Source organism: Tetranychus urticae, chromosome 2, assembly GCF_039701765.1.
Source record: "Tetranychus urticae isolate SD_2017Ah chromosome 2, NJAU_TeUrti_SD_1.0, whole genome shotgun sequence".
NCBI classification, from domain to species: Eukaryota; Metazoa; Arthropoda; class Arachnida; order Trombidiformes; family Tetranychidae; genus Tetranychus; species Tetranychus urticae.
This window is the reverse complement of record NC_142959.1, coordinates 8,617,045-8,639,462: the sequence shown is the minus strand read 5'-3', so window position 1 is coordinate 8,639,462 and position 22,418 is coordinate 8,617,045. Positions and strand designations below refer to the sequence as shown.

At 32.1% G+C, this 22,418-nt stretch overlaps 8 protein-coding genes across 9 annotated transcripts; 1 reads left to right on the top strand and 7 right to left on the bottom strand.

Moving 5' to 3' along the window:
* Positions 1–21: 21 nt before the first annotated feature.
* Positions 22–2,129, bottom strand: LOC107367989 (uncharacterized). The gene is made up of 2 exons (XM_015935763.3): positions 721–2,129; positions 22–637 (listed from the first exon to the last, which is right to left on the bottom strand). Exons 1-2 carry the CDS (start codon positions 1,779–1,781, stop codon positions 22–24), a joined length of 1,677 nt encoding a protein of 558 aa, XP_015791249.1. The 5' UTR covers positions 1,782–2,129.
* A 145-nt stretch (positions 2,130–2,274) lies between these two features.
* LOC107367853 (kelch-like protein 6) lies at positions 2,275–4,287 on the top strand. Its single transcript, XM_015935603.3, has 2 exons — positions 2,275–3,567; positions 3,635–4,287. The coding sequence occupies exons 1-2, from the start codon at positions 2,471–2,473 to the stop codon at positions 4,224–4,226; spliced, it is 1,689 nt and encodes a 562-aa protein (XP_015791089.1). The 5' UTR covers positions 2,275–2,470; the 3' UTR covers positions 4,227–4,287.
* A 1,400-nt stretch (positions 4,288–5,687) lies between these two features.
* LOC107367801 (BBSome complex member BBS7-like) lies at positions 5,688–6,281 on the bottom strand. The gene is made up of 2 exons (XM_015935548.2): positions 6,121–6,281; positions 5,688–6,020 (listed from the first exon to the last, which is right to left on the bottom strand). The coding sequence occupies exons 1-2, from the start codon at positions 6,217–6,219 to the stop codon at positions 5,688–5,690; spliced, it is 432 nt and encodes a 143-aa protein (XP_015791034.1). The 5' UTR covers positions 6,220–6,281.
* Positions 6,282–6,511: 230 nt separating this feature from the next.
* On the bottom strand, positions 6,512–8,007 carry LOC107367861 (uncharacterized). Its single transcript, XM_015935613.3, has 4 exons — positions 7,800–8,007; positions 7,641–7,738; positions 7,461–7,573; positions 6,512–7,381 (listed from the first exon to the last, which is right to left on the bottom strand). Exons 1-4 carry the CDS (start codon positions 7,828–7,830, stop codon positions 6,958–6,960), a joined length of 666 nt encoding a protein of 221 aa, XP_015791099.1. The 5' UTR covers positions 7,831–8,007; the 3' UTR covers positions 6,512–6,957.
* A 2,252-nt stretch (positions 8,008–10,259) lies between these two features.
* Positions 10,260–11,192, bottom strand: LOC107367802 (kelch-like protein 7). Its single transcript, XM_015935549.1, has one exon. The coding sequence runs from the start codon at positions 11,190–11,192 to the stop codon at positions 10,260–10,262; it is 933 nt and encodes a 310-aa protein (XP_015791035.1).
* Positions 11,193–11,567: 375 nt separating this feature from the next.
* On the bottom strand, positions 11,568–14,645 carry LOC107367850 (uncharacterized). Its single transcript, XM_015935599.3, has 2 exons — positions 13,100–14,645; positions 11,568–13,016 (listed from the first exon to the last, which is right to left on the bottom strand). Exons 1-2 carry the CDS (start codon positions 14,158–14,160, stop codon positions 12,368–12,370), a joined length of 1,710 nt encoding a protein of 569 aa, XP_015791085.1. The 5' UTR covers positions 14,161–14,645; the 3' UTR covers positions 11,568–12,367.
* A 295-nt stretch (positions 14,646–14,940) lies between these two features.
* On the bottom strand, positions 14,941–17,326 carry LOC107367856 (uncharacterized). Of its 2 annotated transcripts, XM_089267962.1 has the most exons (3): positions 16,468–17,326; positions 16,122–16,281; positions 14,941–16,041 (listed from the first exon to the last, which is right to left on the bottom strand). In XM_089267962.1, exons 1-3 carry the CDS (start codon positions 17,183–17,185, stop codon positions 15,435–15,437), a joined length of 1,485 nt encoding a protein of 494 aa, XP_089124088.1. In that variant the 5' UTR covers positions 17,186–17,326; the 3' UTR covers positions 14,941–15,434. The 2 variants fall into 2 exon arrangements, with proteins under 2 accessions (XP_089124088.1, XP_015791092.1); XM_015935606.3 differs by having other exon boundaries at positions 16,122–17,326.
* A 1,155-nt stretch (positions 17,327–18,481) lies between these two features.
* Positions 18,482–21,196, bottom strand: LOC107367803 (uncharacterized). The gene is made up of 2 exons (XM_015935550.3): positions 19,900–21,196; positions 18,482–19,818 (listed from the first exon to the last, which is right to left on the bottom strand). The coding sequence occupies exons 1-2, from the start codon at positions 21,000–21,002 to the stop codon at positions 19,338–19,340; spliced, it is 1,584 nt and encodes a 527-aa protein (XP_015791036.1). The 5' UTR covers positions 21,003–21,196; the 3' UTR covers positions 18,482–19,337.
* Between the last annotated feature and the right edge of the window lie 1,222 nt (positions 21,197–22,418).

The window sequence follows — 22,418 nt, the reverse complement described above, 5'->3', positions numbered from 1 at the left end:
AATGTTTTCTTGTGTTTGATTCTACTTAATTAGATAACCATGTATCCTGTTGTGAAGTTTCGATTCAAACGAAATGAAACCAATCAGATTCGCACTGGATGTATTAGGATATGGATTGTAGGAACCGGGCCAACAAGACAGTTCTCCATCAGTATTAAAACCTTGACTAATTGGGGGTCCATCATTATTAAAAACCAACAATCTTGGACCAAAATGGCGATAATATAAAAAGCACAGGCTACTACCATTGGAGTTATTTTTATGCTCTTTAAAGATATTTTTTTGAAAATCGTATGAAAGGATCAATGAGCAGTCTATAAATATTACGAGCAAGTCACGTAAAGTTGTACTTTTCAGCATCTTTATGGGTTCTTTTGTAACGATTTCATGACTTGCGACAACCCTGGACTTATTTCCGTACGGCCAACATTTATTAATTGTCAATAGCGATTTGTATTCCCTGGGATTTTCGTTGCGATTCTGATTGCTAGATCCACTTGTTGGATTAATGATTGATATGTAAATCCTTCCTTTGTGTTTGGATATTGTGAAAGTTGATTTACTGGATGTATTGTCACCGGATAAACGTGCGAACTCAATAAGTCTTCCTCCTTTCCAGAAATGAATTTTTCTATTACTAAAAAATTTTTTTTATGATTACAAATTGAATTATGAGTGTACTGTAAATACAGTTATGATTAGTTACTATCTTATACTCACTTTTTGTTAAATCGAAATAAGCGCCCAAACAAAAGAATGTAGCAATGATCAGAATCTTTGAATAACCGATAAGTTTTATTTTTCCAGTCGATTCTGATAACCACATCAGAGTCCATACAATGTTCAGTTATATGGGAATCACCAAAATTAGCTGGAGGAAGAGAACGATTTTCTGAAAAAATAATCTTGCCATAATTTCCATTAAAATTATGAGCTATTATGGATGAATCAGTATTTCTATAGATAGCATAATGAAAGCTGTTTAATTCATAACGAGGTTTGAGATTAAAATCATTAACCTCGTGGATTTGTTTCAATGATTTGTAAAAACTGAGTTCAATTACAGCCATGATAACTGGACGCGTTCGATCATGCATAATCCAAGATAATTTATTGATTCTATTCATGAACTGGACTGCATTTATTTCAACCCAGCGAACCTTCTTAAGCAATTTTGGAAGATGAGACCTTCTTTCGACACTTTTTTGTATCCATCTTATGATAGCATCGAAAACTTGTATTTCATTATCGATATGTAAGTGATCCAAACTAATTATATAATCAACTGTGTCAACAGCATAATGAAGAAAACCATTTGTATGCACAATGTCCAAGAAGTTTGAACAAATATATCCATCGATGATTTCATGCCCTTCTCCCGTGACGATTTCATTTATCCAATGTTCTATATCTATTAATGGAGAATCAGAGAAGTTGTTCCATAAGGAATTTAAACATTTAGTCGTTAGTTTAGAAATATCCATGTAATCAGCAAGATGGAAAAGTTCAACAGCAATATCTTCTGTAATCAATATTTTGGAACAATAAGCCCATTCAATAATAAGATCAAATGCATAAGACGGAAAGTCTAGTTTGATCACTTGACTTGTTGATTCTGAGAATTCAGATGAAAACATTTTATCAAAATAAGGAATTGCATCCGATAAAACATGTTTATGGACTCGATATTCGTTATCTCCGTTCATGATGGTTATATCACTCCACTTGCCATCCTTATAAGAACGAAGTAAAAGCGATGAAGCATCTTCTTGGACCTCCATTGTGACATAAAGTAACTGAATGGCGATGATTTGAAATTGAACGGCTCGTCAGTTTGAAAAAATTCACAGTTTAAAATATTGTTAAAAGAATTTCAGAAACTCATGAAATACTGTGGCTGCTTTGCATAAAAGTAATAGCATAAAAAGTCACAGTGTAGAATATTATGAAAATGAAATTTGACGAAACAGACGAAAAAAAAGATTAAATCATAAGATAGAGCAGACGAGAAGTCAGTTAACTATTCAAATGATCAAGTTTTTTCTGTGGTGCCATCCAGTGAGGATTGTCTCTAACTTACTTCAGGATCTTATACATAAATCTTTGATCAGATCTGATATAACGTGATGAAAACTATTGTCTATGCCAAGTGAATTTATGCTCAAATTTACCGGTTTATATAACATTAATAGATATTCACAGTATTCATAATATAATCGAGATGTCAGCACTTGAGAATATTCAATCTTCTGAATTATCTGTATTTTCATCAGTTCATTATCTTCAAGGCATAATTTTTCAACTTGCATTGCTTAAAAACTATGATTACCAATGGAGCTTGAAGAGTTATTACAGTTGTAGCAAGAAAATGATCAATGTTTACATTTTTTGTTTCTAGTAACCTATTTACATGTTTAAACTTATTCAATGATTTAACATCGACTCAAAAATCAACTCAATTGAAACAAACATGGCAACTGTTGATTTGTGTGACAATAAAACAACTGTTACAGTTAAAATTAAACAAAATGCATCAACTGGTCTTTCTTCAGCTTACAAGGACAGAAAATTCAGTGACTTAATCATCGTCAATAACGATAAAGAATATCATGTTCACAAGATTATTTTGTCTTCATTCATTCCGTATTTCGATAAAATGCTTTCATCCGGACTCGCAGAATCAAAAAGTTCACGAATTGAGCTGAAACATCCAACGAAAATATTCGATCTCATAATTGATTGGGCTTATTGTCAACCGATTAATGTAACCAAGGAAAATGCTCTTGGATTGTTTCATCTTTCTGATTACTTGGATATACCTGATTTAGCGAATGAAAGTTTAAGTTTTCTGTTCGATCACTTTTCAAATGAAGTTGTTGTTGAAATTGATCATTGGATTAATCAAATTGCAACTCTCAAAGCTCGTCAACTGATTGATCAATACATTTGTGAAAACTTTTGTGATATAATTACAACCAAGAGTTTCTTGGGTTATGAAGTTGATACTGTTCATTACATGATAAACCTGAATGAATTGAACATTAATAGTGAAGTGCAAGTGTTCGAAGCCATCATTAGATGGATTACCATCAATGCCAAGGAAAGACTTGTGCATCTACCAAAGTTGATATTAGCTTTAGATTGGAGTTCAATCGATATAAACCAATTTACTAACACAATCGCTCAAAATTTTTACATTAAACTGTGCAAAGAAACACGACCGATAATCTTGTCAGCATTTGAGTCGATTTGTTATAATTCATCCGATCAAATCAAAGATGTAAATTTAATCATTGGACCTCGTCTCAAAGATCCTCCAATGTTGCGTTATTTAATACAAGAACCAGAAGGAACATTAACATTGAAAAATCTCCAAAATGAAAGCATCTCCTTACCATTTGTTTGTGATGTTAATATGACTTTCAATAGATGCACTGATGAATATTTAGCTGAATATTTAATAGACTCAGATAAATTGATTCTAATTAATTGGATTTCGAAAACTTATCGATTAACTAATCATTCCGTTTTCAGTAAACTGTTTGGGCGCAATTTTGAGTTCAAAGAGTAAGTTATTTGTTACTTTATTGCTTGAATCATTGAGCAAATTTAATTTTATTGGATATTTTTTCAGAGATGGGAATGTTTTCTTGTGGAAAGGGAATCGTCCAATCGCACTTAAACCATTTCCCGGAGAAGTGACGCGTATTCATTCGGTAGCCCCTTATAAAGGCCAGTTTTACGTGGTTGGTTCTAATGATCCTAGAATTGTGGTAATGAAGCTTGACCCGTGTGATAATGTCTGGACTGGTGTGGCTAATGCTGGACAATTGTTTGGACTATCGTTTGGACATGTTAACCAGTTGAAACATGTGTTGTATGACAACAAGTTGATTCTGTTTCTTGACAATTCAAATTATCATATTTACAATCTCGAATCAACTAAATGGACGCAACATGTTGGTTCAGGCCTGTGGAATAGAACAGCTGATCTTCACTTTACTCTTCATCAGTCTAAACTGTTTCTCCTCAGTCAAGTTCAAGCAGAACTGTATGAATTTGATTCAATTGAAGATACATTTAAAGTGGTCAAAGGAAAACCAATCAAAGGTACAAATTTCGTTGGGTTAATATCAACTGAAATGGAAGCAAAATTAAAAGAGTTTGTTTTAAACTTTCGTCTGTTGGATTCCAAGACTTTACGTAAAGTGCTGATCAGAACATGACATTGCTTTTATTTCCGTTTTTGCATTTGCAAATAAAGATTAAGCCATTTTACTGAATTAAGGATTTGGATTGCTCATCGTGACTTTATTAACATGATAGTTTTCATACCGATTGATCAAAATAATTTCACATTTGAGTGCTATGAATAAAAGTTATAAAGTATATTGTCTAATCTTTGCTATCATTAACATTTGTGGTTTGTAAAACTAAGTTAATGAAACGATTCCAAGTAAACTTAGCGTTGTATTATGTTAAGACTATGAAGTTATTTTCCCATCATGATGTTGATTGTGCATTTCTTGATTGATTATGGGATTTTTTGATGAAAGCATTACTCAAATTTCCTAAAACTAGAAAAAAGATTAAGCTAAAGCTTTATAATTAACTCAATAAAGTCTTAATAATCGATGATTAGATTACTAATTGCATTGAGTTGCTAATAAACTCTACAGGAAATAACAATTGATTATCATAATTTTATCCTCATCTCCGTTTACTTTCTTATATCAAATGAAGGTTGTTTTATTAGAATTCATTAAAAGTGCCTCAATTCCTATGCAAGTCTTTATTAATCACATGAACGTTTAGACAAATACAAACCACTCTCATCAATTAATAACAACGGAAATGGATTGATGATTAAACATTAGCGTAAATTTAGTGAAATCGATATGTTAACACATCTTTAAAATCTGCAATCTGACAATTGTGAGTTGAAACAATTTTAAAAGGGAAATGTCCCAAACAGAAGTTTGGTGAAAACTGAACTTGGTGTCTCCACTGAACGAAAAGAGACCAAATGACAAATATTGATGACGATTTCATCAATGATTATCCATCTGACAAAATTTTTATTTGGGTTTGAGTCTTTGAATGTGGATTGAATCGTATGCCGTGAAAAATAAATTTGCGATCAGTCATGATCGGGGGATCCACTTGTAGAATTTAAAATGAAATTCAATTTTTTAAATCAGTGTAAATATTACATTTAATACATGCAGATGAAATAACCTGTGGGGAAAAAGTTTGAGAATTTTTTTATCTTTTATCTCGTAAGATAACGATTGAATTTTTCTGAAAATTCAACATGCTATACATGTAGTTGGATAGTGTAGCTGTACTACCTGAGAATGAAAAGACAAAGGTCACTTCACAATCACCGCTCAAACTCGGAGGAAAAAAAATTATTTTTGATTAATGTTAAACTCTCATTGACAGAAAATGACTGAGTCAACTTTTTTGACGCTGAAATGACTTAGCAAGGCGACGCTTAATGCCTAGAAACTTTTTCCCCACCGTTAACGCAAAAGCCAACTAATACTTTTTGTTTTTGCATTAACTTGTTTATTTTACAACAGAAATAGTCGCTCATCTCTGGTCGGATGAAAACTATTGTTTATACCAAGTGACTTATGCTCAAAATTACCGGTTTTCACAATATTTATAGATAAGAACAGTGATCATAATATCATTGAGATGCTATTTTTCTGTTTCTTGTTAAGAATCAAACCCGAAGTTAAATTTTGGTAAAATTCTCTTTTTCGATTCAATTTTTTCTCCAACTGATCTATTTCAGTTTTCAACGAATTGATCTTGTGCTCCATATCACGATTTGAAACAATTTGTGGCTGTTCATAATTTGATGAATTCATTTGATCTCGGTTAAGGCCAAAAATTAATCCAGTAAAGGTACAGCATAGGATGAGCGTTCCTTCACGACAAATACAAATGGATGTTAAGCTTTCTCCACAATTGTAATCAGTCAATAGGGTGGGACTTTGGTCAACATTGATCTATTATAAGATATTATAATATTAAATAAAATAATTTGATTATTGTGGGCACACATACGGTATGTTAAGTTTACTTATCGAAGATTGGTGAAAAGCTTACAAGTAGAGATCCATTGGATTCAAGTGTTTCCACGAAGACCCACACTTCAATTAAACCATCAGACCGTCCAATATAAAGCTCACCTGTTGATTCCATCATTGTAATGCAATTAACTTGAGAGCGATAGCCTTTATCTGGAATTTGCCATTCAGCATTCACCTCATTAAAACCAAAATCCAAAGAAATTAAGGCAACTTTTCCTTCGATTAATAAACTTATTGTTTAAGATTAGACCAAGTTGTTAATAACTGAAAGATGTGGCAAATCTGGTTTACACATTATGACCTGTCTAACAAAAATCTTTATTGAATACAACTGAGGGTTGTACAGATTCGGACTGGTAGTCCTGCGGCTTTTACAGGCGCCGCTATACATGTTATACAAAAATACATGTTATCTCAATATTACTATAGTTACCAAAAATCTCGATAAAAGTCTATGATGAAATTGCAATGTGACTTAGATTAACCTTATTGTTACGAGTTTGACAGTGGAAATAGTATAAAATTGTGACAAAGATAACAATAAGAAACCAGCAGACTGGCCTTGCTTTTTGAATTAATGAGTGTCTAGTTAATTACTACTTCAAGTTGGTTTAAAAGTGTTAAGTTTATTTTTTCAAACAGTTAAACATCATATGCTATGAATGATTCAGATGCATCATGACCATGAAAAACTTAGAGAAAAACAAGTTTGTCTTCGAATCATCTCATACACTGAGACAAGTCTAGCATCAGAACTGTCCAATTTCCGATGAAAAATAAAGGACTGAAAAGAGCTTCGGTCAGCATAGTAAATCATATCAGACTCAGGTTATGAAAAATGAATTGATGAATGTTAACCACGAGTTCTCAAATAAAGGTTCATATCACAAAATACGCGTCTAGCTTCTGCATTTGGAACTTCCCAGTACCTAGCATTACAACTAGATCTAAAATATTGACGAATATTGAATCGTCTGCAAATCTCGCTTGAACTCCCTGATGTCGGGACAAGAGACGCCATTTTGGCATTCAATTGATCGTTATTGACAATATCCTTTAACTTGTTGAAGAAACTTTTGGTATTTTTATATCGACAAAAACGATGTCTGCATCCTCCTTCTGGAACCACTCTTTCAGGTATCAAGGAATACTCAATAAAAATATGATTAGTGTTCCGCTCAACAAAAGTTACTTCACAAACGAGATGAAAACGTCCTTCAGCAAAACTTATTGCATCGCAGATTTCATCCTTACTGGGGCCATTGCGCTCAGGATGTCTATGAAAGAATTGAAAAGTAATCAATGTAGATAAAAATGTTAATGTTGTTTCGATTAGTGATAGAGATGATTAATTACTCGATCCTCCTGTTAATGTCATAAGTATTCAAATTGCCTGACCCCTCTGTAAATGGGTCATACAGATATATTTTGTCATTATATCTGCTCGGTATTCCAGTTATTGATTCAAGCTACAAATTCACAAAAACAAGATAAGGATAAGTTATTCGTTATCAATAAAAGGTCAACCTAACTTACCTGGTCGTATAATTGTAGCGCTTTGTATAAAAATCTATCATCATTCCAATCAATGACAATGTCGTGATATTCACCTAAATGCTTCACTTTGAATGTAGCTAATGAAATGAAAGGTAAAAAGTTATTTCAAATTCCAGGCAAAATATAAATAAAACTTACTTTTATCAGAATTGTCATTCTGTCGCTCCATTTTAACGTAAATAATATCAATATGTATATGAATCTTGCAATAGGAAAGAGGTGGAGGAACAAGTTGTTTCAACGGAAAACAAAAGTAAAACTGACAAAATTTAATGGAGTCTTTGTCCCTAACAAAGAATCAGGTTTTTGGGCTAAAACAAAGAGTAAAGGAAGAAGAGAGAGAGCAATTCAATACATAATCTAACCGAAAATTTTTTTTGGTGTCAGAAGATGGCGCGAGAAAGAGACTCTTGAGATAAGTTATACATGTTATCGGAACAAAAAAGTTAAAAAAAACCAGTGTATGATACACTTTAGGCCGTTTTATCCGCTTTCACTAAGTTTTTCCCGATTTGACAGAAAACGCATAGCGATAGTGAGTATCAAACCTTTATCAATCCATAGAGCATAAAAAAATACATTAAAAAAATAATGAAATTGTTTTCCTGACAGGCGATTTAGCTCTGAGGCCGCGTTAGAAGGTTGCTATCGTTTCAACCTGGATGGAAAAAAAATATTTTATTTTTTTAACTAAATATTATGATAGACAAGGTTATGCCAAATCTAAAAAACTTATCGAAACTAAAATCGGATAAGTGGTTCGGCCTCAAAATGGCTTTGAAGTTTTTTTCGATTATTTACCGATATCTAACGATTTATTAGGCCTAGCGAAATATCTTACTGGACAATATTGTAGAGCTAGATGTGCTCTATCAGCATACAAATTTTCATTGAAATCGGTGAGGAGGCAAATTTTCAATGGGATCCGCTCTCATCCTTTCCTAAAACTAGAAAAAAGATGAAGCTTTGCTGAAGCTTTATAATTAACTCAATAAAGTCTTAATAATCAATGATTAGATTACTAATTGCATTGAGTTGCTAATAAACTCTACAGGAAATAACAATTGATTATCATAATTCTATTATCATCTCCGTTTATTTTATTTCAAATGAAGGTTGTTTCATTAGAATTCATTTAAAGTGCCTCAATTCCCATGCAAGTCTTTGTTAATCACATGAACATTTAGTTTAGACAAATATTGTAATACAAAACCCTCTCATCAATTAATAACAACGGAAATGGATTGATAATTAAACATCAGCGCAAAGTTAGTGAAATTGATATGTTAACGCATCTTAAATTTGAAATCTGAGTTGAAACCATTTTAACAAGGGAAGTGCCCCAAACACTACGAAAATTTTAAACTATTTTGGGCTTAAAATATTTAATGGGTCAGATATGAAAAATTACAGAATCCGTATTTTGTAACATCGTGTTTGGCCAAAAACTTTTTGGTTATTTAGGTTGATGGTTTATTGTTGGACTAGGAATATATGCAAAACTATCTTTCGAGTCAAGAGTTTGGTTAATAATCTGGTGCCCCACTGAACGAAAAGAAACCAAATGACAAACATTGATGACAATTTCATCAATGATTGCTCACTAGACAAAATTTTATTCGTGTTTGAGTCTTTGAGTGTGGATTGAATTACTCGTATGCCGTGAAAATAAATTTGCGATCAGTCATGATCGGGAGATCCAGTTGTAAAATTTAAAATGAAATGCAATTTTTTTAAAATCAGTGTAAATATTACAATTAATACATGAAGCTGAAATACCAGTGAAATGAAATATATACTTTGGTCTTATTGGTAAATTATATTTTTATTGTGCTCATTTAGAAAATATAATCTGGTCAAATCTTTTTCTCCCAGAAATGGCTATGTTTTATTGTTTTTGATTTTACTTAAATTGAAAATCATTCATATTAGCGTGGTGTTTCGCGTCAAGCGAAATAAAACCAATTAGATTCGGCTCGGATTCAATACCCGCATATGGCTTATGAAAATCAGGCAAACAAGACAGTTCTCCACCAACCACATGAAAAAGTTGTCTACTTGTATTTCCATCATTATTGAAAATCAACAATCTTGGACCAAAATGGCGATAATGTAAAAAGCACAGGCTACGACCATTAAAGTCATTTTTATGCTCTTTAAAGATTTTTTGTTGAAAATCGTATGAAAGGATCAATGAGCAGTCTATAAATATTACGAGCAAGTCATGTAAAGTTGTACTTTTCAGCATTTTTATGGGTTCTTTTGTGAAGATTTCATGACTAGCAACAGCCTTGAACATGTTTTCGGAAGAAGTACAATTCGCAATAGTCAATTGCGATTTGTATTCCCTGTGCTTTTGGACGGAAATTTGATTGTAAGATCCGCTTTTTGGATTAATGATCGATAAACAAAGTCCTCCTTTGTGTTTGGCTAACGTGAAAGTTGATTGACTGGTTGTATTGCCATCGGATAAACTTGCAAACTCAATAAGTCGTTCTCCTTTCCAAAAATGAACTTTTTTATCGCTAAAGAAATTTTTGTATTATTATTGTACAAATTTAATCACGATTGCTGTAAATATAGTTTTGACTAGTTACACTATCTTATACTCACTTTTTGTTGAGTTGCAATAAAGCGTCCAAACAAAAGACAGTAGGAGAAACGATCAGAATCTTTGAATAACCGATAAGTTTTATTTTTCCAGTCGATTCTGATAACCACATCAGAGTCCATACAATGTTCAGTTATATGGGAATCACCAAAATTAGCTGGAGGAAGAGAACGATTTTCTGAACAAACGATATTTCCATAATCTCCATTAAAATTATGAGCTACTATGGATGAATCAGTCTTTCTACGGATGGCATAATGAAAGCTGTCAGATGCATAGCGAGGCCCGAAAACAACGTCGATATCTTTTATTTTTTTCAATGATTTGTAAAACATGAGCTCAATTGCAGCCATGATAACTGGACGCGCTCGATCATGCATAATCCAAGACAGTTTATCGATTCTGTTCATGAACTGGATTGCATTTATTTCAACCCAGTGAACCTTCTTGAGCAATTTTGGAAGATGAGACTGTCTTTCAACACTTTTTTGTATCCACCTTGTGATAGCATCGAAAACTTGTATTTCATCATCAATATCCAAGTCATGCAAACTGAACATATGAGCAACAGTATCAACATCATAATCAAGAAACGAATCTGTATTCACAATGTCCAAGAAGTTTGAACAAATATATCTATCAATAAAATTATTTACTTCTTCCGTAGCAATTTGATTTATCCAGTAGCCAACATCTATAAATGGAGAATCAGAGAAGTTGTTCCATAAGAAATTTAAACAAACAGTTGTTAATTTAGGAATATTCATGTAATCAGCAAGATGGAACAGGTCGACAGCATTTTCTTTTGTTATCGATATTTTTGCACAATAAGCCCATTGGATAATAAGATCAAACACATTCGGCGGATGGTCAAGGTTGATCACTTCACTTGTTGATTCTGAGAATTCAGATGAAAACATTTTATCAAAATAATGGATTGCAGTGCACAAAATGTTTTATGGAGTCGATACTTCTTATTCGCATATTTAAATTGTTTAAACTTTTCCAAATTTACTTTTGTGTTTGCATCTTTAGATGTGGCTGTTTGTCTATTAATTTGCTAGGAATAAAACTTAACACCCTTTAGATAATACCATTTGAAACACTTTATAACCCTTTTGCCTTCATTTCTCCATTCAATGGATCTCATTTGGTTTCACCTTCCCTTTATCAATCCTGCAACTTTTATTTCGACTCATCGATTCCACCTTTCGCTGGGATTCATGGACTTTATGGACTATTTAATGTAGTTAAGTATTCAGGATTACAATCAAAGTTTTTGTATCCAATATCCTGATAAGTTGATCTTCAACATATCAAATACTATCATTCAGGTTTGCTTGTGTAAAATTTGTTTGATTTGTTTCATTCAAGTCATCACCATATTTGTTTCAACTGGTTTCAAGGAGATTGCGAAGCAACTTGAAGATGTCAAGTTTGAACCTTCAGATAAAGGAATGCCTAAGTTGTCACCTTTTTTCATTTATCATGGAACTGCCTGGCTTGCTAATCATCGAAAATCATTTGAACTTCTCAATGAAATGATTAATTCTGATCTCCATTAACAATTGATATTTTTGATCAAATTTGTATTCTTCCATTATTCGATCAAAAGCTGAACAAAAGACAACAATCAAACAATAAATTAACTGAATCAATCAAAACATGACATGAGTATTTGAAAAAACTACGCTGTGAATAACAACCTGATCTTTTCTATGAGCATATGTTAGATTAGGGTGGTTGTCTCTTCTGTGTCTGTGTCAGTTTTATGAAGTATCGGCAGCAGAGAGTTACATTGGTGTTTCTTTGGCATTTCAAAATTTTATTCGCGAAGCAAAGCCTTCTGCTTTATTGAAAACATTACCACCAATGAGTAGGAAAACGAGTCCAGCAATGATTGGAAAGATGATTGGCATTGTTTTTGGCAAAACTGGATCAAAGTCTTCTCGGAATGGCAAAAAAAGGCCTTCACTTTCCATTAAATTTCCATTAAATTTTGCACCAAATATATTCTTTGTAATGTAAAAATTGATCAAAAATGTGCCTAGCAATTTAATTTCAACTTAAATCTTATAACTTTATTCAACACAAATTAACAATCATGCATCTTAGCGTTGTGTTCCTTTTCAAGTGAAATAAAACCAATTAGTTGCGAATTGGGTACAATTTTGGAATATGAACTGCGGGAATCGGACCAATGAGACAGTTCTCCATTATTAATAGAGAAACCTTCTCTACTTATGCTTCCATCAATATTAAAAATCAACAATTTTGGACCATTATATCTAAAATGTAGAAAGCAAAGGCTGCGACCATTCAAGAGCTTGTTATGCTCTTTAAAGATATTTTTCTGGAAATCGTATGAAAGGATCAATGAGCAGTCAACAAATATTAACAACAGGTCATGAAAGGTTGTACTTTTCAGCTTTTTTATGGGTTCTTTTGTAACAATTTCATGACTTGCAACAACCACGAAATAATTTGCGGGCGGAGTACATTTCTCAATTGTCAATTTCGATTTGTATTGCCTGATTTGATTTTGGTTGCGATTCTGAATGCTAGATGCGCTTGTTGTATCAGCGCTCGGTATACAAATTGATTGGACTGTATTGATGCTTGATAAACAAATGCCTCCTTTATGCTTGGTTGCAGTGAAAGTTGATTGACCTAATGTGTTGTCACCGGATAAACGTCCGAATTCAATAAGTCGTTTTCCTTTCCAAAAATCAACTTTTCCGCCACTAGAGAAATTTTTATGTAATTAAAAGTTAGATTATCATTACTGTTAACATAGTTTTGGATGGTTACATTATCTAATACTTACTATCTAGTGATTTGAAATAAACGCTCAAACAAAAGGGTGTAGCAGTAAAAATCGGAACTTTTGAATAATCGATAAGTTTTATTTTTCCAGTCAATTCTGATAACCACATCAGAATCTATATTATGTTCACTTATGTGTGAATCACCAAAATTAGCTGTAGGAAGAGAACGATTTTCAGAAAAAATAATCTTGCCATAATTTCCATTAAAATTATGAGCTATTATGGATGCATCAGTCTTTCTATAGATAGCATAGTGAAATCGATTAAGTGAAATACGCTTGAAATTTACGTCGTTAACTTGTATCTGCTTCAAGGATTTGAAGTAACTGAGCTCAAATGCAGCCATGATAACTGGACGCACCTCGTCACACTTCTCAATCCAAGGTAATTTATCGATTCTGTTCATGAACTGAACTCCATTGATATCAGCCCAGGTAATCTTCTTAAGCAATTTTGGAAGATGAGACTGTCTTTCAACACTTTTTTGTATCCACCTTATGATAGCATCGAAAACTTGTATTTCATCATCAATATCCAAGTCATGCAAACTGAGCATATGAGCAACAGTATCAACATCATAATCAAGAAACGAATCTGTATTCACAATGTCCAAGAAGTTTGAACATATATATCTATCAATAACATTATTTACTTCTTCCGTAGCAATTTGATTAATCCAGTGGCCAACATCTATAAATGGAGAATCAGAGAAGTTGTTCCATAAGAAATTCAAACAAACAGTTGTTAATTTAGGTATATTCATGTAATCAGCTAGATGAAATAAGTCAACAGCATTTTCTTTTGTTATCTTTATCTTTGAACCATAAGCCCATTCGATTATAAGATCAAATGCATTCGGCGGATGGTCAAGGTTGATCACTTGACTCGATGATTCTTTGAGCCCAGAGGTAAACTTTTTATCAAAATAAGGAATTGCAGTGGACAAAATATGTTTATGGACTTGATACTTCTTATCTCCGTTCATGATGGTTACATCACTCCACTTGCCATCCTTATAAGCACGCATTAAGAGAGATGAAGTGTCTTCTTTAACCTCCATTGGGGCATTAATTAAATAAGTGGCAATAATATAAAATTGATCGGCTCAACACTAAAAAATGCACAGTAAAAATACTACGAAAAAATGATTCTGATGAGAAACTCATGAAATTTTATGTTAGGATTCTCATTTTTTCATGGTCCTTTCTTGTTGAGCTACAGGGTGAGACGATTTACAGCACTTCACAAGTTAAACAATAAACTGCAATGATATTCTTGTAGTTTACCTAGATGGTTTTAAGGTTTGTTTCTAGTGAATTGTGAGAGAGAAAAACAATCTTATTTGAAGATGGGGACGGTGATAACATGACGATAAAGATAGATCCATCACTTGTATTTTGTTCAATGATCAATGTCTACATTTTTTGTTTCTAGTAACCTAATTACATGTTTAAACTTATTAAATGATTAAACATCGACCCAACAATCAACTCAATTGAAACAAATGGCTGGCTCGTTGGCTCTTGAGTAAAATTATAGTATAATTAAATCTTTCAATTGAAGGCGAAAATAATGGACATTAACAAAAAAAAAGAAAACTATTCACTTTGATAATTGAATGCCCACCAATGATTGATTATAAATCGACTTTCTTTCAAAATTGTATAAATATTGAATCTCTAGATATAATAAGTTGATAATAATAATATATGGTATAATAAATACAACGTTTTTGGCAAAACTGGATCAAAGTTTTCTCGGAATGGCAAAAAAGGCCTTCACTTTCCATTTGAATTTAGATTTTGTACCAAATATATTCTTTGTAATGTAAAAATTGATAAAAATGCATACATAAATTTAATTTAATTCCAGTGCTCTATTTTTTCGTAATTTTACTTTATACACGAAAAATTTAAAGTGAAATTCAATTTTTTTTAAAATCAACGTAAATACATGAAGCAATGAATTGAAATAGACAGTATCAACCTGAATGGTCGATCATATCTGGGTAGAGAAAAAAAAGTTGTTAATGCCAAATGAATTTATGCTCAACTTTACCGGTTTCATGATATTTACAGATAAGAATAGTATTCATAATATCATTGAGATGTCAGCACTGGAGAAGATTCAATCTTCTGAATTATCTGTATTTTCAACATACAGTGAAACCGCGGTTAGTTTATATTTTGTTTTGCAGAGTACTAGGTGAAAACAAGAAATCGCGTGCCAAAAAATTAGGATTTAGGATTGAAACTTTTTACTCCGCTGTAGCTAGATTCTACATTTATAAAACATAAAATAACCGAGGTTTAACTGTAATCATTTTCATGCATGTTAGGGTTGCGCTTCAAGTGAAATGAAACCAATCATCTTCGAATTGGTTACAATATTGCAATTCGGATTGTGTGGACCGGGCACAAGAATCAGTTCCCCATCTTTGACACGAAAAACTTGTATAAGTGTATGGCGGTACCCTGATCCCAATTCATCGTTATAGAAAATCCACAATTCTTTCCCAGATAAGTGAAAATATAGACAGCACATGTGATCCATTTCGCTGGTTTTGTACTTTTTGAAGGTTTTTCTGTTAAAATCATATGTAAGGATCAATTTGCAGTTTACAAATATTACCAACAAGTCATGAAAGGTTGTACTTTTAAGCATTTTTATGGGTTTTTTTGTAACGAATTCATGACTCGCAACAAAACCGGAAAAAATTTTCTCAACTGTCAATTGCGATTTGTATCCCTCGTAATCTTCGTAGTGAGGGAGAATTATACTTCTTTCGTTTCTCTTCCGAGAGGTAGTAATGGTCGATAACAGAAATTCTCCTTCGTGTTTCGTTAACGTTTTGTAAGTTAATTGACTGTTTAATTGATTAACGAAAGATCGATTAAACTGGATGAGTCGTTCTCCTTTGAAAAAAAGAATTTTTCCGTTTCTAAAGAAATTTTTTGCAATAAAAAGTTAGTACTGTAAAGATAGCTTTGGGTAGTTACATTATCTAACACTAGTACTTACTCTCTGTTGAATTGAAATAAGCGCCCAAACAAAAGACAGTAGCAGTAACGATCAGAATCTTTGAATAACCGATAAGTTTTATTTTTCCAGTCAATTCTGATAACAACATCAGAGTCCATACAATGTTCAGTTATATGTGAATCACCAAATTTAGCTGCAGGAAGTGAAAGATTCTCAGAAAGATTAATGGATTCATACTTTTTATCAAAATGATGAACTTCTATCGATGAATCATTATTTCTATAGACAGCATAGTGAAATCTGGCAGATTTATTACGAGGACCAAAATGAACATCGTTAATTTGAATTGTCTTTAATGATTTGAAATAACTGAGCTCAACTGCAGCCATGATAACATGACGCGCCGGATCACAATCCATAATCCAAGTCAATTTATCGATTTTGTTCATAAACTGAGCTCCATTGATATCAATCCAGTGAACAGTCTTGAGCAATTTTGGAAGCTGAGACCTTCTTTCGACATTTTTTCGTATCCATCTCATGATAACATCCAAAACTTGCATTTCATTATCAATATCCAAGTTATCCAAATTGATCATATAAGCAACAGTATCAAAATCATAATCAAGAAATGAATCTGTATTCCCAATGTCCCTGAAGTTTGAACGAATATATTGATCAATACTTTTAAGTATTTCTTCTGTGGCAATTTGATTTATCCAATGGTTTACATCTATAAACGGAGAATCAGAAGATTCGTTCCACAAATAATCCAAACATAAAGCTGTTAATTTAGGTATATTCATGTAATCAGCAAGATGGAACAAGTCAACAGCATTTTCTTTTGTAATCGATATTTTGGAACAATAAGCCCATTCGATTATAAGATCAAACACATAAGACGGATGATCAAGTTTTATCACTTCACATGTTGATTCTGAGAGTCCAGAGGAAAACATTTTATCAAAATAAGGAATTGCATTGGACAAAATATGTTTATGGACTCGATACTCCTTTTCTTTGTTCATAATGGTTACATCACTCCACTTTCCCGTTTTATAAGTACTAAGTAAAAACGATGAAGGATCTTCTCCGACGTCCATTGTGACATGAAGTAACTAAATGGCAATAATGTAAAATCAAACAGATCAACAGTATAAAAAATATTCTGAATAATTGCAATGTGAAACACAGAAATAGGCAAAGAGTATAACTCTTAGCTTTTACTCTTCTGAAATAGGATATCAGTTTTTTCATCTTATAATCTCATTCGGCTCAGCGGAAAAGGGAAAAAATACTTTATAGCCCTTCACAATTGAAAAGATAAGCTTTATTGATTTTCCTGTAGTTTATGTTGATGGCACCAATATGAAATATTTCATAAAAGCATAATAGTTTAGTGGTCTATCAATGGTTTTTGCCCAAGGCTCTATTGGTTCTGTAAATTTTAGGCTCACCGGTCATCGGTGACTCTTAAAAGACGAGAAATGATCAGAAAATCTAGGCTCTTACTCTTGCTGTACAAATCTGTACTTTTTTGCAAATTTCCATCTCAAACGACCTAAATCTACAATACATTTCCAAATTAACCATTTTAATGCCATATTAATCTAGTCTGACGTTATACCTGAACGAAAGCCAAATAACAGGTGTTCAAACGGGTAGGTTAAACTTTGGGGCTTTATATCTCGAGAAATAGGTGCATGATCGTGGTCATTTTAATTTTATATTAATTAGCTTTACTAGGAATTTGAGAATGTCTTAAAGACAGGGTAATTAGAAGCGAAACAAAAACGTTCACAGGACTCGAAAAAGCAGTTTATAATGGGATTATAACATTTCAATGGAAACTTGTCAAAAATTTATAGCTATATTTTTGAAAATCGTCTGATAGCGTTAATTGTAAAAAGTTGAGGGTATTTTGAGCACACGTATCATTAATTCCTGATAAAAATCTATTTAAATACAAATTTTCAGATCAATAAACAAATCCGTTCTAAAGATATAGCCGTTTACTTTTTGACCTGCCCGTTTGAACACCTAGACTTCCTTTTGTGATTGAATTAACGTTTTTATCTTACAGTTTTCCATTTAATGGGAGCTCATCTCTAACCTAATGAAAAATTATTGTTTATGCCAAATGAATTTATGCTGAAAATTAGCGGTTTTCATAACATGAATAGATAAGCACAGTATTCATAATATCATTGAGATGTCACCACTTGAGAACATTCAATCTTTTAAATCATCTGTATTTGCATCTAATGCAGTTATCTTCAAATCTTGCTGTTGAGACTAGAAAGTTATTTTCTCATCAGTTGATGTTAATTGTATATTTCTTAATTGATTATGAGATTTTTCGATTGCAGCTTTAAGCATTCAATAAAGTCTTAAATTTATTTATCTTTGAACAATAAGCCCATTCGATAATAAGATTAAATACATGAAAACTTTTGTGATATCATTACAACTAACAAGGGAAGGTTCCTGAGTAGTACAGATTTTAAGTTTTTTTCTGGTTCCTATTGTAGAGAATGAAAAATAATAAGAATTTATTCTGGCTTTTGACTTGCAAATGCACCGTTCACAAACTGCATGCGTTGCTAAGTTAGGAAAGTACATAGAGCGTATGGCAAAAACTGCATAGTGATCATAGTTTTAATATTATGTTTCCATTTTTGTGGTAGTGAAGCTCGATCCGCGTGATAATGTCTGGACTGGTGTGACTAATGTGGCTAATGATGCAAAAATGTTTGAGCATGTTAACCAGTTGAAACATGTGTTGCATGACAACAAGTTGATTCTGTTTCTTGAAAATGTATCAGATCAATCTCGAATCAACTAAATGGACACAACGTATTGGTAAAGACCTTGGAATAGATTAGCTGATCTTCACTCTACTCTTCATCAATTTCATCAGTATGAATTTGATTCAGTTGAAGACACATTTGAATTGGTTAAAACAAACCAGTCAAGATTAGGAATTGCGGTTTGGTGAAATACCTCTTTTGTTGGGTTAATATCAACTGGAATGGAAGCACATTTAAATGAGTTTAACGCACAATTTTATGTGTTGGATTTAAAAATAATAAAACATTATACAAGGCCACAGATATTGGATGGTTAATTTTAGCAAACTTCCAACATGAGTTTTTGAATCTGAAAAAAGCTGAAATGAATTTTAAACAATAAACACATAATATTATATACAATGTATAAAAATATAATACATGTATATCATGATAACATTTAATATTATTTACTAGCATAAAACTCTTGCTCTAGGCTCGTCCATAACGATTTGCGATTCTCAAACACGAGGCTGCGAAACGTCGTTTTTTCTGCTTTGAGATAATTTGAATAATGTGGTTCTTTAAATTTCTTTGAATCAAAATAATAAGTGAATATCTCTAAGCCATCTAAGTAAATTTCCATGGAGTCATATTTGTTTCTACTTTTTAACCCTCTTATGGGTCGTTTTATTGCTATTGCAAAGTTTCCTACTATTTCCCAACTTATTGCAATTGGATTAAATTTAGTTATTAAAAATTTCAACTTCATTTGTTTTGGCTGGTTAGATTCAGAATAGTCATTTTGTCTATCAGGTTCGTCCACTATGGACGTGAAATAAAAAAATCCTTCGCGTCCAACAACTGTGAATACGTTTGCCAATTCTTCAATTATTGGCGCTAGCTCAATTTGTCGATCTCCTTTCCATAAATAAATTTTCTTGTCTCTGAAAATATGCATTATAATTAATCACATGCATTTGCATAAATTTTAACATTGATGTTAGTTTTGTACACCTGATACTTACTGTTTATTGAATTGAAATAAACGATCGAACATGAGAATATATTCACTCGTTTCATTTTTGAACAATCTATAAGTCTTATTTCTCCAATCAATTCTGATAACAGCACAATCATATTCTATTTCATGTTCAGTTATAGATAAGTCACCAAATTTAGGCGCAGAAAGATCAGAATCTTTAGTCAGTGAAAAAGATATATCTTTATAATCTCCACGATGCTCAACCTTTATATTTGAGTCAGAAATCCATTTGATGAAGTGGTAAATGTATCGAGCTCTTCCACGACAATCGAAATTAAGACCACTAATTTTTACTTGTTCCAATGATTTGTAAAGAGACAATTCCAGTGCAGCCATGATAACAGGGCGGTCTTCGTTACATGGTTCAAACCACCAAACTTTTTCAGCTCTTTTCATGAATTCATATACATCTATATCAACCCAACGAACTTTCTTTAGCAATTTGGACATAAAAGTATCAATAGTAATATCATCATCACAAAAATGAACACAATCTCCCCATTTTATGATAGCTTCAAAAACTTGTAATTCATGATCAATATGCAATTCATTCAAGCTTATCATATGATTGACAGTTTCAACATTATACTTGGGAAATAAATCTGTATGAATAATGTCCCAAAAGTTTGAACAAATATATTTATCATTGATTTCACGAGTTTCTTCAGTGTTAATTTTATTCATCCAATAATCTATATCTATTAATGGAGAATCACAAAATTCGTTCCACAAGAAATTTAAACATTCACTCGTTAATTCAGTAATATTCATGTAATCAGCTAGATGGAACAAGTCAACAGCATTTGCTTTTGTAATCGATATTTTCAAACAATAAGCCCATTCGATAATAAGATCAAATATAATCGGCGGATGGTCAAGTTTGATCACTTCACTTGTTGATTCTGAGAGTCCAGAGGAAAACATTTTATCAAAATAAGGAATTGAAGCCGACAAAACAAGTTTATGGACACGATACTCCTCATCTCCGTTCATGACTACAGTTACATCACTACACTTTCCACTTTTATAAGCACTGATTAAAAACGATGAAGTAATATTTTGTTGAATATCTTTTTTCGCTTCCATTGTGCGTTAAACAAATAATCAGTATTAATGGAGAAACAAATCAAACACTGGCATAAAAATGATTCACGATCGAAATTGATCGAGTTTAAATGGTAATAACTCAATGATATCTAGATCAGTATACGATTCAGAATTGTGGTAGAAAAACTAAGTAAATGCATGCTCATCGTAGGCGTTTAAAGCTAAATTTTATGTCTCCATAAGTACCAAATCATACTGATAGAAACGGGGAATTATTCAAAGCTATCTAAATGTCATAATTTTATGTCTTATTCACCATGCGAATTAGATTTTTTGATTGTTATAAAATTTACTTTTTATTTATAAGAAAAATATCAAGTTAAACCAGCTACATCAATTCAAATTATTCGGCCCTGACATCAGTTGAACGGTTTAGTTCACGAACTTGCACTCAAGTTATCTAGGTAGTCCATTTTCGCTTTTTGTTGGTTTTCATCATTAAATCATATTCTACAATCTATTTCAATATCATAATATAATCTCGTATCATAAAAATTATTAAAATACTTAAAAGCATCATTTATATAATTTATTGTTTATTCATGACTGATTTTTTATATATAAGGAACAACTACGTCAACATTAATAATCTTGCGTACTTATTGCATCTATAAAAGACCCACAGATTCAGAGAATAGACCACAATGAGGAATGGATTGATATGATTTGAAATCTCATTTGAATGAAATGCCGGTGAGTGAATAACTAACAGGTTGTGTTAAGACTAAAAGTTCTTTTCCCAATTTCTCAAGTTTCTTAAAACTCTAAAAAAAAATCAAATTCATCTTCGTTATAGCTCGGACCATTGACATAATAAAAGTTAAGCTGTCACCAAGGATGTATTTTTATTATTTGAATAATAACGACAATAATATTGAGAATAACGAATGTTTTGAGCGAAATCATAGTGAAATTAAATCTGTCAATGTAGACGAAAATAATGCAAATGAACCAAAATAAAGAATATTCATTTTAATAAATGAATGCCAACCAATGATTGATTATAAATTGACTTTCTTTTTAAATTGTGGTATTGCATGCATACGATGCATACGATGATGATGATGATGATGATGGCGGTGTATCTTTATCAGCAATTAAAAAACGTTACAAGAAAGGAGGTGCTGGTTATAATATCTATATAGATAGTGACGATGATAGTGACCTGGATAAGAAAAAAACATCTAGTGAACGAAAACGAACTGCGAAGGTTGTCGAAAGTGATGATGAAGATAACGATAAATAGCCCGTCTGGTGATAACCCTGTACAATGTTCACAATTCAACTGAATATTAGTGTGTAATTAAATTTTTTATGTAATAAGTTGAAAACAAAAACATTAAATACAATTTTTATTATGATCACATATTTTCCTCATTTTTTATTCGTTGAATC

Coding starts and splice junctions, on each gene's coding strand:
- LOC107367989 (XM_015935763.3), bottom strand. CDS start 1,781: ATGGAGGTCCAAGAAGATGCTTCATCGCTTTTACTTCGTTCTTATAAG. Junction 638..720: donor TTATTTCGATTTAACAAAAA/GTGAGTATAAGA, acceptor AAAATTTTTTAG/TAATAGAAAAATTCATTTCT.
- LOC107367853 (XM_015935603.3), top strand. CDS start 2,471: ATGGCAACTGTTGATTTGTGTGACAATAAAACAACTGTTACAGTTAAA. Junction 3,568..3,634: donor CGCAATTTTGAGTTCAAAGA/GTAAGTTATTTG, acceptor ATATTTTTTCAG/AGATGGGAATGTTTTCTTGT.
- LOC107367801 (XM_015935548.2), bottom strand. CDS start 6,219: ATGATGGAATCAACAGGTGAGCTTTATATTGGACGGTCTGATGGTTTA. Junction 6,021..6,120: donor AATCCAATGGATCTCTACTT/GTAAGCTTTTCA, acceptor ATCTTATAATAG/ATCAATGTTGACCAAAGTCC.
- LOC107367861 (XM_015935613.3), bottom strand. CDS start 7,830: ATGGAGCGACAGAATGACAATTCTGATAAAA. Junction 7,574..7,640: donor CGCTACAATTATACGACCAG/GTAAGTTAGGTT, acceptor GTGAATTTGTAG/CTTGAATCAATAACTGGAAT. Junction 7,382..7,460: donor GACATTAACAGGAGGATCGA/GTAATTAATCAT, acceptor ATTCTTTCATAG/ACATCCTGAGCGCAATGGCC.
- LOC107367802 (XM_015935549.1), bottom strand. CDS start 11,192: ATGTTTTCATCTGAATTCTCAGAATCAACAAGTGAAGTGATCAACCTT.
- LOC107367850 (XM_015935599.3), bottom strand. CDS start 14,160: ATGGAGGTTAAAGAAGACACTTCATCTCTCTTAATGCGTGCTTATAAG. Junction 13,017..13,099: donor TTATTTCAAATCACTAGATA/GTAAGTATTAGA, acceptor AAATTTCTCTAG/TGGCGGAAAAGTTGATTTTT.
- LOC107367856 (XM_015935606.3), bottom strand. CDS start 17,185: ATGGACGTCGGAGAAGATCCTTCATCGTTTTTACTTAGTACTTATAAA. Junction 16,042..16,121: donor TTATTTCAATTCAACAGAGA/GTAAGTACTAGT, acceptor AAATTTCTTTAG/AAACGGAAAAATTCTTTTTT.
- LOC107367803 (XM_015935550.3), bottom strand. CDS start 21,002: ATGGAAGCGAAAAAAGATATTCAACAAAATATTACTTCATCGTTTTTA. Junction 19,819..19,899: donor TTATTTCAATTCAATAAACA/GTAAGTATCAGG, acceptor GCATATTTTCAG/AGACAAGAAAATTTATTTAT.